Below are 15286 nucleotides of genomic sequence, written 5' to 3' on the forward strand. Positions count from 1 at the left end.
TGCATGGGGTTTGTGTGGGGAGATGAACTGTGTATCTTTTGGATAAAGGTTGGAAAGCTCCTCGGTAGGCTTTTCATCTGGATTTTTGGATAGGTTGCAGTGCCGAGATCCTCGTTCATGGTGGTTGTCTATTAACAGACTGCTATAAAGCAGGATGTCACCATGGCCCTTCATTTCCATTTTGGCTCTTCCTCCCCTGGGATAGCATATTGTTTGCTGCTTCCTTCTCAGAAAACTGTGTTCTGTAGGAGAGATCTTGAGGAAAAGAAAAACACAAATATTTGGTGATTGTGGTTGTTTTTTTTTTGTGTAGTTTTTGTTGTTGTTTTTTCTTCCTTCTGAGGCCCCAGTAAACACTGCCATTTCTGTGGCAACGCTCGTGCTAATCCTGCTCATTGAGGACAAGTTGCTTCTGCAAGGACATGCTGTGGTGTGGGGATCTGGTCAGTCTTGGGTTGTCATGGACATGCAGAGCGTGTCTGTGTGAAGGATGTCTCATGCAATGCCCTTGGGTGAGAATTCAAAGGTGATGGAGTTTCCTTTTTTTTTTTTTTTTTTGGAAATAACAGTTCTTTATCACTTAATGTTATCAATGTATCTGATTAAAATTCATAAGTATTTGTAAGACTGAAAGCTTTCTCAGTGATAAGCTATGAAAGATGGCTCACTAACATTTACTTTATTAACATTCACAGATTAACATTCACTGCTCTGCCTTTAGCACCTTTGGGGAAGCTTCTGCAAGGATTCTTATTTTAAAATACTACTACTTACTACTACTGAGAGTGGTAATGCTACTTTAAATACTTCAGTTTATCAGACATATAGAAATTAAACATCACTGGCTGTAATTTTTATAATGTTTTTAATTCTAACCCTTGAGGTTGTATAACTTTATCATAAACAGACATATTTGTATGGGCTTCAATTTTTCTTGTGCTCTGTATAAGCATCTGTCATATCCCTGCAGAGTCATTATAATTTCTCACTGCTGAAGTTATTTGATTATTAAGTGTTGTGTCATGCATCTTGTTTTATTTATAGCTTTTACATGTAGACATTATTAAGTGCTCATAGCTAAAAGATTTGCGGTGTGCGCTGTTTGTTTTGAAGTAGAATGTAACAGTGGCTGTGAAGAGCTTTATACCACAAGTTCTGCTGCTAAAAATGAGTTCATCTGGAAGCTGAACCATGTAGTACTTGCCACCTGCTGCAGCTCACTTTGGCTAGGGACCTTTTTTTATTTCTACTGGCATATTTATGATGGGATGAATGATAAATTGTGCCCCTCTGCAGGGTCTAGAAGTGTTCTTGGGCATAAAAGTGGATTTTTCCCTGAGATGGGGCGAACGCAATGATTTTTACTATTTGTATTCTACTTTTTATTTCTATTTTACTTTTTAGGAAATAGGACAAAGCTGTCTGCCTTCATCCTTTCCCTTTTCCACAAAATCTTTTTCCTGTAAGAGTACGCAGGGTGCAATTACTGGAAGTGCGTTTTGTTGTTGGCTTTTTTAATTTTGTTTTCATCTGAGATCGTCTATCAAAAGGCATCCTTACGTGGAGATTACTCTTTTTACAGCTATGCTTTGTTTAAGTAAGCTTTGTTAATGTTTGACTTTAATATTATTACTTCCATAAATCTGAAAGGGAAAAAGCTATAAAATGCATTCTGCTGAGATGTGCTACAGGAGTTACTTTTGCTTACCATTTTGTTGTATATCACAGCTAGAACATTTCCCAGATAAGAAGTTTTAACCTTAAAAAAATAAATAAAAATTAAATCATGCATATTTAGAACCCACTCAAATTTATTTATACATTGTTTGCTAAAAAGAAACTCATACCCAATTATATTTGAGTGGAACAAGATCCACTTGCGGATCATTGATGGATAATTGTGCTGGTAATACAGCTGTATGTGGTATAGAAGCCCAAAATTGCCGGTGATGTTAGTAATGCTTCTGCAGAATCCGTGATAGCACAGGAGGTACACCAGACTATCTCATCCCTCCGTGCCACCCAGCAGTCCTCTGGTTATCGTCCTCCCTGAGGCTGTGCTCCCTGCTGCGGCGGTGGGGAAAGGCTATGGCTCTTGCTTGGTTGTCTCAGTCAGCTGAAGCACCTGATGGCAGGAGGCAGGAGTGGCCGAGTCAGTTGTGCTCGTACAGAGGGATCCTGCACCCTGGAGATGAGGAGAAGCAAGGCAGAAATCCCCGTGCCCAGCACTGTGATTCTGAAGCTACCACTACAGGATAAAATCCTGTAAATCCTGTGCCTAGTGGCACCTTTTCTATCACTACCATAGATAAAACTGTATATAGGAGTTGAGTGTTTTTTTTTTTTTTTTTTTTTTTTTGTTTCAGAGTTGGAAACCAATAACATCAGTTGCAAGTATATCTAGAATTTTTATTTTTAGAAAACCTTGTTCAGTTGTTTATGGCTTTGCTGTGAAATGCTATAAGATACTGATAGAATTTCCTCAAAAAAGTTTTTTTGAACATACCGGATATGAGGATGCTAGTTATTTGTATACATTTTTATTTCACAAATACAATAACAAGTCTTTGGTCTTTTATTAAGCACCAATTTAGGTATCTGTTAAAATCAGGCTTCGAGAAGAATTGAGCCAGCTCTTTAAAATGTTGATCTTTTGAGAAAGGCCAATTTCAGAAAGGTCATTCACACACTGTTCAGGCAAGGGTGAATCTCTTCAGTGGTGATTATGCTTACAGGATAGAGTGCTAAATCCTGGAGAACGGTGACGGTGACGTGGGGAAGGATGCAGAGGCAATTGTGAGTAATCAATAGGTGCCTTTTCTGACACTGGTAAGAGGGTTGATAAATATATTGAAGTTTGTCTATAATGGGGATGCTCATTATCATTTTTTGGCTTCATTAGAATAAGAAACAAAGTACTAGTTTTAATGAGCTGTTGGTGTCTACCAAATCATGGAATAGTTGAAGTTGGAAGAGACCTGGAGGTCATCCGGTTGAACCCCCCCCTGCTCAAGTAGGGCCACCTGGAGCTGCTTGGCAAGACCATGTCCAGGCAGCCTTTGAACATCTTGGAGGACAGAAACTCCGCAGCCTCTTTGGGTAACCTGTTGCAGTGCTCGGTCACTGTCACATTAAGGAAGAGTTTCCTGATGTTGCAACAGATCCTTCCTTGTTCTGGTTTGTGCCCATTGCCTCTTGTCACTGGGCACCACTGAAAAGAGCCTGGCTCCATCACCTTTGCATCCTCCCTTCAGGTATTTCCCTACATTGGCAATATCTGCCCTGAGTATTGTCTTTTCCAGGCTGAACAGAGCCATCTCTCAACCGTTCCTGATAGGAGACGTGCTCCAGTCCCTTCATCATCTTAGTGGCCTTTCTTTGAGCTGTCTCCAGTATGTCCTTGCCTCTCTTGTACTGTGGAGCAAAGAACTGGACACAGGACTCCTGCAGGTGCTGCCTTACCAGGGCTGAGTAGAGGGGAAGGCTCACTTCCCTCAGCCTGCTGGCAGCACTTTGCTAATGCGGCCCCGGATACCATTAACCCAGCATATTTTGCCTAGCGTACACAAGCATTCTTATGCCCTGATTTAAATGTGGATGTGTGAGATTAAGCTCTGAATCAGCTTGAAGTGACGCTTGATGCTGGTGTTTCTAATTGAAATTCCTCTTGCTCTTTTATACAGATCAAATCAAATGACAGCACAATTCATTCCAGCTTTATCTTATGTAAAAACATGCTATATTTATCATCCAAAGCAGTAATGGCAGTAGGAATTGGTAATGAAATTAGAAGTGACCCAACCAAAGAACCATGGGCTTTTATGTGCCTCCTTTTTTAGCTGTAGGATGCTGTTCTTAAATCCCACTACCTAGCTAGCTATAATTACACAGTCCTGAGCTCTGGCTGACCTGACAAGCAGAGCTGTGTAACATCCATGCGAGGCATATAAAACACTATGCCCTATCAGTGTTGCTGGTTGTTTCTGCTGAGCTTCAAGTTTTCTCTTCTTCCATATTTTCCTTCCGAGTTGCTCTCTTTTGTAGAACTAGTTTTTTTACAGTTGCTTCTGACTGTCTGTCACATGAGATACGGTACCTGACTTTGAGAGTGACTCCAATCTGTTTTATCTGAGACTGTAAATAGCTAAGATGCAAAAGGAAAAGCTGCTTATACTGCATCTCGTCCATAACTGCCCACGTTAAGTCTTCCTTTCTGTTCAAGTGCAAACACGAGCAGACCAGCTATGCCACTGAAGGAAAGCTCAGGCTAACCTCTTTTTTTTTCTTTGCACTGAAACAGATTGGAATTGCTGATATAATCAGCGGTCATCTCTCAGCTGGCTGTGTGCTCAGATTTGGGACCGAAACCTTGCTCTGGCTCCTGACTTTGATTGCTGCACTTCTACCATAACATGCTCTGAAATGGTGGTGGATGCACAAGACACGGCAGAGTGCAAGCACAGGCTTGAGGCTGACCGTGTATGGATGCTCTGAGCAGACACAATTGTCTTCCCCTTCTGGTCAGTGTAGTTCGCTTATTTGTGTTGGAGCTGCACTGACATTAAGCAGTGTTTGTTAAGCCAATTAGGCTATCAGAGAAGGGCATTAGAGTCGGAACACTTGGATCGTGATGACTTTCTGTTCTATGTCGCCTGTATTTGATTAATTATTTTTGTGGTGACACACCTTTATCTTAACAAGCAATGATCTTGTAGTTTTCCTAGATTTGTCAAATAGTTTTTGTTGTGATACTATGGCAAAGACCGTGGAAGAGGAGAAATTCACAAAGAATGTGCGTACTGTATGAAGAGCAAGTGTAGCTGTTAGTAGGTAGAGGGGACACAGGACCTCTGAGATTTAAATAACTTGCAGTGCACGTAAGATCAGCTTGACAGCATACCAACTAGTTGCTTGTGTTGTTAGGATAACTCTAGTTTGTGTGTGTATATACATTTTTCTCTGTAGGTTGCTGGTTGCTGCCCCATTTGTTAAAAACTTTAACAGAAGAGTACAAGCTGAAAATACATAGATGGCTGGGAAAATGTAATTTTGTATTACCGTGGCTTGGCAAGGATTTGAAGCAAGTGAAGTTCTTATTAGCTTCCTGTTTTTTTTGAAAAGGTAACTGTATTGCTCATTCCAGAATAATTTGTCTGACATTGTTAGAAAGTGTCTTAAATCATTGAGCATAGCTGTTAATTGAGTTTAGGTGCTCTTACATGCTTAGTAGTGCTAGAGTATTGGATTATATAAATGCTTTGAGCTTGACTACACAGTTTCAATTGCACTGAAATTATTTTCTTTGTCCTGTGTTTACAAGTTAGTTTTGCTTAAATATCTCTCATAATAAAAGATGTGAGTGTTCAGTTGTATTAATGTGTTGCCTCTGAAAATTATGGCTGAATATAAATGATATTTTTCTTATAGGTAGTTTAAACTGCTAGTAAACTATATTAGGTATGAATGGCACCGTAAACTGTTTCATGATAGTAAATATTTGATTTTTCAAGATACCTTTTATGCTCTGATACCACATTATTTAAAGACACTATCGGTCTCAGTAGGACTGTATAATAAGCCTGCCAAGCAGCTGCCAAGTGCAGATATCCAACATTTACATTCAGTGTTGTGTGATGGTAGCTGTGACATGATTCCAATTAAAAGCTTGGTCTGCACACTGCAGATGTGTTCTGAATATTAATGTGTGCTACAGACAGAGCAGATGGAATCTTTTTTAAAATACAATGCAGTGAATGTAAAATTAAGGTTGGGTTTCTGGTGGAAACAGAAGCAATCAAAATTCTTTTTTTCCCTTGTTTTTCATTGCTAAATCAGAAGATCTGTGTATCATCATCCTCTTTCTTTGCGTATAAGAGGAAGTGAGCTCTTCATTATGCATCCAAATAAAAATACAGCATTATGTCTAACTGAAGTTGTCTTAAATGCCAAATGTACCTAGAAAAGTATTAGGAACGCATACAACATTTGCTATGCCTTAAAATATGCCGATGCCTAAAGGACAGATATGAGGCAATGGGTAATAGTTGAAATGTAGGATGTTATTTGAGGAGCTGCTTGCTGACAAAGGCTGTGTGAAAGTGTGCGGGTACTTAACTGGGATTTGAAGATGTCATGTGAGGTATATTAGGGTACTTATTGAGGCAGGAAGGAGGAGGCTTCCTGTGTGAGCAGGAACTGTAGCTTTCCTCCTGTTGGTGTTATCTGATCCTCTCAGGCGGGGTGTGAGCAGGAGCGGTTGTGCACACCCGCCGGGATGGGCATGTGAGCTGTGGGAGTCCCGGCCCGTAGCTCGCCGGCGTTACTGTCGTGGTTGTGACACGCTTCCCTCCCACTCTTCTCCTCAATTTTAAATACCTTATACCTGAGGCTACCTAAGCACAAAAGGCAGCACCGGTGATTGCGTTTTCCCCTTGAGCCATGCTGCTTCCTTGTGGGCTTTTCCCCAGGTGTGCCTTGGCGTGCTGCTCGGCTGCTGCACCGCCTGCCTCGGCCTTCTCAGCTGCTGGCCTCGCCTTGTGGAGGAGTTTCCTGGCCTCAGCAAGGGCCCTCACCTCACTCACCTCAGCGGTGCGGGCACGCGTACGGAGACGTTGGCTGCATCCTGAGGGCGATGCCCGCCTGATGAGAGCGGTTCTAAAATCTAGGCCAGGTGAGAGGGGATATGGGGCTGCCCCTGGGGCCTGGGAGAGGGCAGCAGCGAGAGGGTCCGGGCCTGGCGTCTTTGGTGTCATTGGCTGCTGTCATTAAAGTTTGCGCTTGGGTGTTTGGGCTGGTAGGGGGACTTTAATGAGGCTTCTGAAAATGGAAAAAACAAGCCCCACGGCCGGTTTGGGTTTTAGCATCATCCACGTCATGTTCACCTGTACGCTTCTGTTATCTGTGGAAAGATTTGTGAAAGCAGCTCAGTTGGAAATAATCAAAATGGAGCAGCTGGCTAGACATAGCTAAATGACATTTTTGTGACTCATTTAGAAATTACCCCAAGGTTTCCAAGTATGGTCAGTGAAACTCAGCTTTACAAGCAAGCCGAAAGAAGTTTGTGTTGTCAAGTTTTAACATATAGCAATGACTCTGCACCTCATAGCACATCAAAGCATAGAGATCTGGTTAAAAGTCTTAACGGTTTGATGTTTAAAAGATGTGAAGATGTGAATTTAAGTCTTCTCTAAGTGTCCAGGAAATGAGAGCTAGAGTTAAAAATGAAAAAAATCAGTTGAAACATGAAAGTAAGTATTGCTTTAAAAGAACTGAATTTGTCAGCCAAACATTGCTTTAAACAGCACTTCCGAAGTTTGTCATTGCATTTCAAATATCTTAAATATCCTGAAGTATTATAGATTTTTTTTTTCCCTCAATATCTACCTTTTCCGGTGTGGTAGGAGTCTGGAAACTGGCAAGGTGAAGTTTGAAAATGGGGCTGGGAGGGTGGCAGGGAAGAGCCTGGAGGGCAGGGAAGGGCAGAGGCAGTCCTTCCTTTGCCACCGCTCCGAGAGTTGGGGTGAGTTGCCCGTGCTTCCTACTGCTTGGGAACTGCCTCCTCGTTCCCTAGATAAGATGCCACTATCTTTTCTTGCCTGAAGCATGTATTTAAAAAAAAAACTGTGCAGTTATTTCTTCTTGCTGGGGTGTTTCTGTTACTTTGTAGTCTCAACTTCATCTTTGACCTTTTCTAGCTTTTTCATTGTGAAAGGATCCCTGGGGAAGTTGCTTCCAGAGTTATGTTCAATCTCTTTACTTTTTGTCATCTACTTTATGTCAGGATTACAAATCAAACATTATTTTAAAACATTCTTGATACTACTAATGTGGCCTTTGGACTCCCTATTTCTGAAATGGCTTCTTCCTCACTTGGGCTTTAGGAGGAAGCTTAAATTTCCGCTTTTCACTCGGTGGTCACCTTAGGCTGTCATACTGCATCTTGCCTTGCCATGCTTCCTGGTGTCCTGTCTCTTGTGACAATACTTCAAGGATCTGTCAGTTTCTTTTCATATCTCTAGTTCTTTGCAGCATCCTTCCATTTCCACATAGTGTGTAATTTTACTTTATAATCCTTGAAAAATATCCAAGCCTTTCATTTCGGTCCCTGACAATTCAGTTGTATTATCAGCACTGTGGTATCTTTAAGCACTGTGATATCTTTAAGCACTGTGAAATGCATCCTTTCAGCTGAGATTGGGCCTTAGCACTGGGAATTTGTCTAATTTCATGTCTGTAAAGCAAACGCACACATTATTGTGAACCATTTGGTCTTTGTAATATAGAGCACGCCCATAAAAATGGTACAGTGTTTGGCTGGATCTCTGAAACACGTCAGCAAGAAATAGGAGAAGGGTGTGTGGGTCATGCCGCCGCAATGTCAGATAATACGGAGTGCTGCTTGATAGGTATTCATTCTCCTGTGCTTAGGGTTCGGTTAGGCTGTGTTAACTCCTGAATTCCAAACGCAGGGTTCATTGTGTAACAGGAACACGGTCTGTTTTGGTATTGAATTAATATGTGCTGACACCATAAGAAAAATCACTCCATGTACTACAGTGCACTCAGTCATGAAATAAGGATACTGAAATGGTGGTGCGTTATTTTTAAAATATCTTCGATTTAAAAAACAAAAACCTCAAAACAACAGAAAGCAAACCACATGCACAAACCTTTTAGTAGCAGTTCTTGACTGAGAGGCTATAACCAGAGGCTTCCCGAAATTTCCGCAGAGAACCAAGCTAAGATTTATGGGTTTCTTGGATTTATCAGCTATTTAAAGTCTGTCCATTCCAAAGCATATTAATTTTTCTTCTTTGCTTAAAAAAACAGCCAACCCGAAATAGCATAGCAGCTTTAATAATTTCATGAAACATCTTTTTTTTAACTGACATAGCTGCCTTGCTTGTTGACTCAACTTTTTCCTTTAGAAGCAGCTAATACATTCTTCCTATCAGAGGGGCTTTAAAAAGCTCAGAGAAAGTTTTCAGGAGCTCCTTTAAGATGAGGCTTCCAGACGGTGTTTTTCCATTTTATGTCAGTAATTTTAAAATCTAAATTAAAAAAAAATCAATTAAACTGGAGACCAGGATGTGGTGCTATTTGGTTTTATATTTTATTATTTCTTGCTGCTGCTGCGAGCTATTTTTAAATACCAGGAATGAAAAAAATATCTATGCTTCTGTTTTCCTGTAGTAGAGAGGAAAACAGCGTTTAATATAATTGCTGTTATTGTTTTACAACTTAATAAATGTAAAATTGCCTTACGGAAAGGTTAAGTGTGTGCATAAACACAGGCAATCCTGGATCACGGTCTCAATTTTTCTCCTTTTTTGCTTTCACGTACCTCCGTTCATCCTTTTAAAGAAGGCTCTTCCTCCCTAGTGTTCCCTGACCTTTTGTCTTCCTCTGGATATCTGGCGTGCTTCAGCTGACACCGGCAGGATCTCTCCTGTCTGTCTCTAACCAGGATCTGAATTTCCATCCTTTCGGGGGGGGATGGGAGGTAGTAAATAATAATGTGAGTTGTACCTGTAAAAAACTCCTCCATTTCGCTGTTTTATTTTTCTGAAAGAAACAGACACCTACTGTTTGGTTCCAGAGCTGTTTTTTGGGGGAAAAATGTGGTAGTTTGTAGTCCCGCTCGGACTGCCCCTTAGCAAGCAGCGGTCTGGAAGGGGTTAGTGGAATTTGCCACTGCTAAGCAGGGACATCCTGAAGGAAATCGTGGACACTTAACTATTATATTAGTTCTAGTCACAGAGAACCCTCTTATTTTACTTACTTCTTGAAAAGCGAGTTCAGATCAGCGTTTATTAGAGTATGATCATATATTTGATGATGAAAGTCTTGTTTCTGCTCTAGCATTGTATTTTAATTACTAGAAATCCTTAAAACTTGGTACTTGAATCTTTACGTTTTCTCACAGTGGCGGTTCATATTCATGTAAGTCCATTAACATCTTGGTGTGTAGAAAAACAGGCTGACAGCTGTAGTCTAGCACTTCCTTATCGTAACTCGATACAACATTCCGCAGAGACAGTCACGCCTCGGATTTATGCTTCGCTCTGCTGCTGGCATTTCAGCTTTAATAGTTTATAGTGTCAACTCACATGGTGTTTGGATAATCGTAACTGACTTGTTAAATAAGAACGGTTTACATACTGTTTCTCTCTTTGTCTCTGTTCACACAGGATGATTTTACGCCATGATTTGATGGGAAATTACTCTGGAAGTCACTGCCTTCTACCGATTTGTTATATCACTGCTGGCATTATATGCTGTTGGAACTCGGGGTACTATTCCACTGACTTTATGCAACCTGTTGTAAACTTTGCTCCATCTTCCACTACTTTCAAAAAGTAGTTGGGTTGGTTAGAATGTCGCATAGAAGACGTAGATTAAAGGAAATCATTTTGTTGTGCACGCAAGAATTTATCGTGCCACTAAAAATTATATCCAGTATCAGAAGCAATCAGTATGCATCTCCCCAGTTTAGTTAGGAAGCGTTCACAGATCCAAGTAAAAAGCAAAGACCTTGTGGAAGAGGAGGAGAAGTTTTTAAGGTTTCCAGTACGAAGTGGTAACATCTTGTACCCTGAATGCATGCCTGGAACGCCAGTTCTTCCTTTGTCCCTGAATTTTTTCCTGTGACCCTGCGAAGGTCTTTGAGTTTTATTTATCCGTTCTGTAAGAATTTAAAATTCTTAGTGTGTGGAAGAAGAAGATGGCAAGAGCTGGGAGAAAGACTGTTGTCACTTTTCTGTTCATTTCAAGCTTTAGCATGTTTCGTAACCTCACAAAGCTTATAAATAGTATAGAGAAATATCTTGCACTTTTGGGTGGAAGTGTAACTTTTTAAAAGCTCGGTGCTGTTCTTTGCCAGTCACTTTCAGTACACCAACAAAGAAGGGATCCCACGCGTTGTAGGAAAAGCATTCTTTTTGATCCTATTTGTAAAGTTGGGAGAACAATTTCATTGTCAGTTGTTTGGCTTAAATACCTTAATTGTTGGTTTGGTTTTGAAAGCAAGGGTAAAAACAGCTAATATGTGTGTGCTTCTTCCTTTGTATACTTTTTCACATCTGGAGCTGAGTGTTCCCACCTGCCTGCACCAATGGTCACAACTCTTGCCACTTAGGCATGGTAAGCCAAACTCCAGTGTCAAATATTTCAAAGAAAATCTCAGTGTCAAACTGAAGAACTTTTGAGAAATCCCTGTTTTTTTGTTTCGTTTTCTCCACTTTTGGGAAGTATTAAGAAACAAAACCAAAACCCCAAAAACTGTTTCAGGTCATTGGTTCCCAGCATTACGGCATACCAGCCCGTGTTTGAGGTTTTATATCCCTCAGTCTTCAAGTGAGAAAAGGAGCTACTAACAAGCAGTAGTATAGCTGTGTGGCAGTAGTGATTTTTGCTGTTTGATAGAAATCATGTTTGTGACTGACTAACAGAAGTGATTTATTTATGCAGCTGATTCAAATCCATTTATTAAATAAATGGAGCAGCGTACCTTCATGTAGGAAAAGTGGTGCAGTCTTTTATTAGCAGATACATATGTCACTACTTTTGTGGAATTGGGTGATTGAAAGTAGTGTCAAATGTTTTTGAAATTGGGAAGTTGAGCAGTTTTATAGCATTCTTCTTAGAGTGTTTATGGTGTGTGTGTGTATATATGGCATTCATACATATGTATGAATGAACACGTACTTTTTTTTTCCCCCAGTGCGGGAAGAGGAGAATGCTGAATGAGGTTAAGCAGTACTGATATAAAGTTGATAACTACTTATTTAGTAAGTATTTATTTAAATTAGAGAACTGACTGGTTCTAGAAGGCAAAACTATAAATAAAAAAGAATCCTACAGCCAGAAACTTACAATTTCTTCTGAGCTGTGAAGCAGCCCCTGATGAGTGTTCCTACCTAGTGCTTAACCAAGGCTGTGCCCCAGGTCAGTCTGGGGATTATGCACACGTTCATTAGAGACTTCTGTTTTTCCTTAAAACAGTTGAGTAGTTTTCCTGTCCGAAGTCAACTCTGGCAAAACCACAGAACGTGCAGCTTGATGTCTTTCCGCTGTTGATGTCACCTGCCATCAGTTCCAGGGAGGAAATTGGGCTGTTTTGGCCTCTTCTGGTACAATGGTTTAATTTACCGTAGGTTTCGTTGTTTTCACCTGATTGCTGAGTCTTGGCTCCCACAGGACAAGTAAAAACAAACACTGTGCCAAAGGTACGAGATGGTTCGTGATTACAAACTTTAGTGTTACTGCACAAGGTTTTTGACCTAAGGGAGGGTTTATAATACAATCATCTCACAGCAAAACCTTTTAATCTCATTTTAATTTCTTCAATTAACACATAACTGACCTTAGACACAGCACAGTGGTGTGCAGGAGGGACATTTGAAGTGTGGATACACAAAAGGAACGTTTCTTGTTTCAGAGTAGCAATTTCTTGTTGAAGATATCTCTGCTGAAGGGTGCCGGGTTGGTGTAGGGGATTCTCTGAGTTCTTGTCACTAGTATAGAGGATGTGTGCTCTAAAGGCTGCTTTGGTCCAAGGGGTTACTGTTAGTAACCTATGAATATTGCTTTAATACCATGAATATTGCTTTAAGTTAGGTGCCTTTTTGTGTTCAGTCCAGAAGCTCTTTCAAAATAGGCCTGGCTACTCATAAATGCGTTAGTCCCTTCTACCCCATCTAAAGTTGTGGACTCTGCCCGCAGCCTAACACAGGTTTAGTGGGACCCTCACAAGTTGTTCTCGCAGCGCTTCTTGATGCCAGTGCCTTCTGTGACAAGCCACAAGTATTCCATAGGAGCAGCTCTGCTGTCTGCGTGACTCTGAAATAGTCGTAAACAAAGAGAGCTCTTCATTGGTAAGCTAAAACAAAAGGAAGTGTTCATCTTCTGTGATAGGAAACGCCAGATTTTATCTCTTTGGCATAAAAATAGTCATCATCTGACAATGTATAAAAGTGAACCTGAAATTTTATAGGTGTTAAAACTGTCACTGGTGTAAGGAAAAGCAAACTATCAATTTAAGATTAAATACTTTGTGGAGGCAGAATAATGGTGCTCTCTTAACTGTCCTTAAGAGGATATGTTTTTTTCTCATTTTTAACACTGTGGAAAACTTGGTGCTGTTTTGATGACACTAAACCCTGCTACGAGATAAAATAAGCAAGATTCTTAAAGAAGCTGTAGTCTTTGGAAAGTGGGTGAGCCATGAGGTTGCTGAAAACACTCAAAAGAAGAAGAGTTTTTGTGTATTTGATTGAGAAAGCATTGATATTCCTATTCTGGTAGTGCTGAGATACAGGAACATTTCTAACTTCTAAAATAAATAAATGAATGGTGGTATCATTAAGGCTTTGGTAGCATGTGTCCAGCTCTGTCTGATGCATGTACTTTGCAGTATAAAGGTTCATCTAATTCTTAAATATTTAAGGAATGGAATAGGAATGTCACTGGTTACATCAGAAAAATGCAATTATCAGTTGTGCAGAAGAGGGACGGGGAAAGCATGAAACAATCAGAATAAAATTGCTTTGGTTGTCAGTGGTGGGGGCGCGAGTGTTTTGGTTTTGTTCTGGGCTGGTTTGTGAAGCTTTACACACTGGTTATTTTTGTGTTGAGACTGGAGCAACTCAAACACAGGAACTTGATTACAGTGGAAAAAAAGGAGAGGATGCTGTTCACTAAAGTGTGGCTTAATGTAGAAATGCATGTGAATAGTGAGATCAGGGGGAATGTTTAATTAGTATGTATAGCTAGCAGCACGAACAAAAAAGCAGTGAAACGGATTGTCCATCTCAGGATTCTTTAGCTTTAACGGGAGATAATTTTTGTCAAGGGGAAAGACTGGTGCTAGTACAGGAGCGCTGGACGATGCACTGCTTCAGTTATGTGGCTCGGGGTGTGTAGGGGTATGGAATGCTTTAGCTAATGGGTTTCATCAGCTTCTAATCCATGTTAATTAGGTGTAGCTAACAGTGTTGTGATGCTTCGGAATATTGCTATGTAAAGTGGGCTAGGGCTTGATGGTAGGTTAAGATTGAGTTACCTCTGTAGGGGTGTGTGTGTGTATGTTTTTTCAGAATTGGGTAAAAACAAACTGTTTGCTCTCAATCTTAGCATGTGATGGCCTGCTGGAAGATAAAATTTTAATTTTGAATAAGTACTTATTGTCTGGTGAGTAGGTGGATGAAAGCTTTATATCAGAGCATTTATTGTTTTTTTTTGGGGGGAGGGGGGGAGATTTATATGAAATTTCTGTAGCAAAAACTACCATGATTATTCAAGATGAAGACACTGAATTCTTATTGGTAAATAGAATTTGTAATTTTGATTATTTTTTTTTTTCAGCTCCAGTTATTAACCGATGCAACAGAAGAGTATCAGGTATGTTATTCCTTTTAAGAATTTAATGTTATTCCATTTAAGAATTTAATGTTTCAGATGAAGTTTTGAAATGTTCATTTGACTATAGGAATTGTATTTAAAATGACCTTCTTACTCTTTATTGCTATTTTATTTCTTATACTGCTTGCAGTATTTTTATTTCAAGTAAAGTATCTTCAACTTGCATACAGTAGTTACAGATTCTCTCCAAACTGCTTTATTTCTGCCTTCAGTATTGAAATGTGGAATGGTTACATCTGGTAAGTTGTGATTAGCTGCCTAAAGATAACCAGATGATCGTGATTACCTGGGGTACTAATGCAAATTCCAAGGATACATAAACCCATGGCAGATGCATTTTCTTATTCCTGTTGCTCCAAACTGGATACAGCTGAGGAAATAGGGATAAGGAATGGTGCCTGTAGTTCTTTGCATCTTTTTTCATTTTGATGCATGTAGCAGTGCTTGAAAACGAGATCATGCTGATTTTTCAAGTTGCAGGGAGGTTTCACTAAGGAGCAGCCTTATGAATTACTGAATTTTCATTTAGATGTTTAGTTATTAAAAATCTAAACGTGGTGTTCTTGGGTTTTTTGACTGTACTAGCAAATGCTGCTTTAATGACTGTAAATATTTAGCTGTCATTCCGTAAGATTTACTCAAAGTACAGGTTTTCTAACCCACGGGCAGGAATTGGACAGGAAGTTTACTTTTGCTTGTTTTAGAAACCTTGAGCAGATGAGTTTACTCACTTCTAGCTTATGTAGTACTTCAAAAAAATACTTCAAGAACATCAGGATTCATAAAAACTGCTTGAGAAATAGTAATCTATTAGTAAGGTCAAGCTAACCTTTTAAATTTAAAACTATCTTGATTGTGGTTTTTT

General features: G+C 39.9%; 1 protein-coding gene across 1 annotated transcript in view; it reads left to right on the top strand.

Annotated features, from left to right (window-relative positions):
- Nucleotides 1–15286, top strand: part of PRKAR2A (protein kinase cAMP-dependent type II regulatory subunit alpha) — a 54892-nt gene that overhangs the window by 7558 nt on the left and 32048 nt on the right. Inside the window, exon 2 of the mRNA XM_040568284.1 lies at nt 14365–14400. Coding sequence (XP_040424218.1) covers nt 14365–14400 — 36 coding nt within the window. The remainder of the gene's footprint in view (nt 1–14364; nt 14401–15286) is intronic.

The sequence above is a fragment of the Cygnus olor genome, chromosome 10 (assembly GCF_009769625.2).
Source record: "Cygnus olor isolate bCygOlo1 chromosome 10, bCygOlo1.pri.v2, whole genome shotgun sequence".
Lineage (NCBI taxonomy): Eukaryota > Metazoa > Chordata > Aves > Anseriformes > Anatidae > Cygnus > Cygnus olor.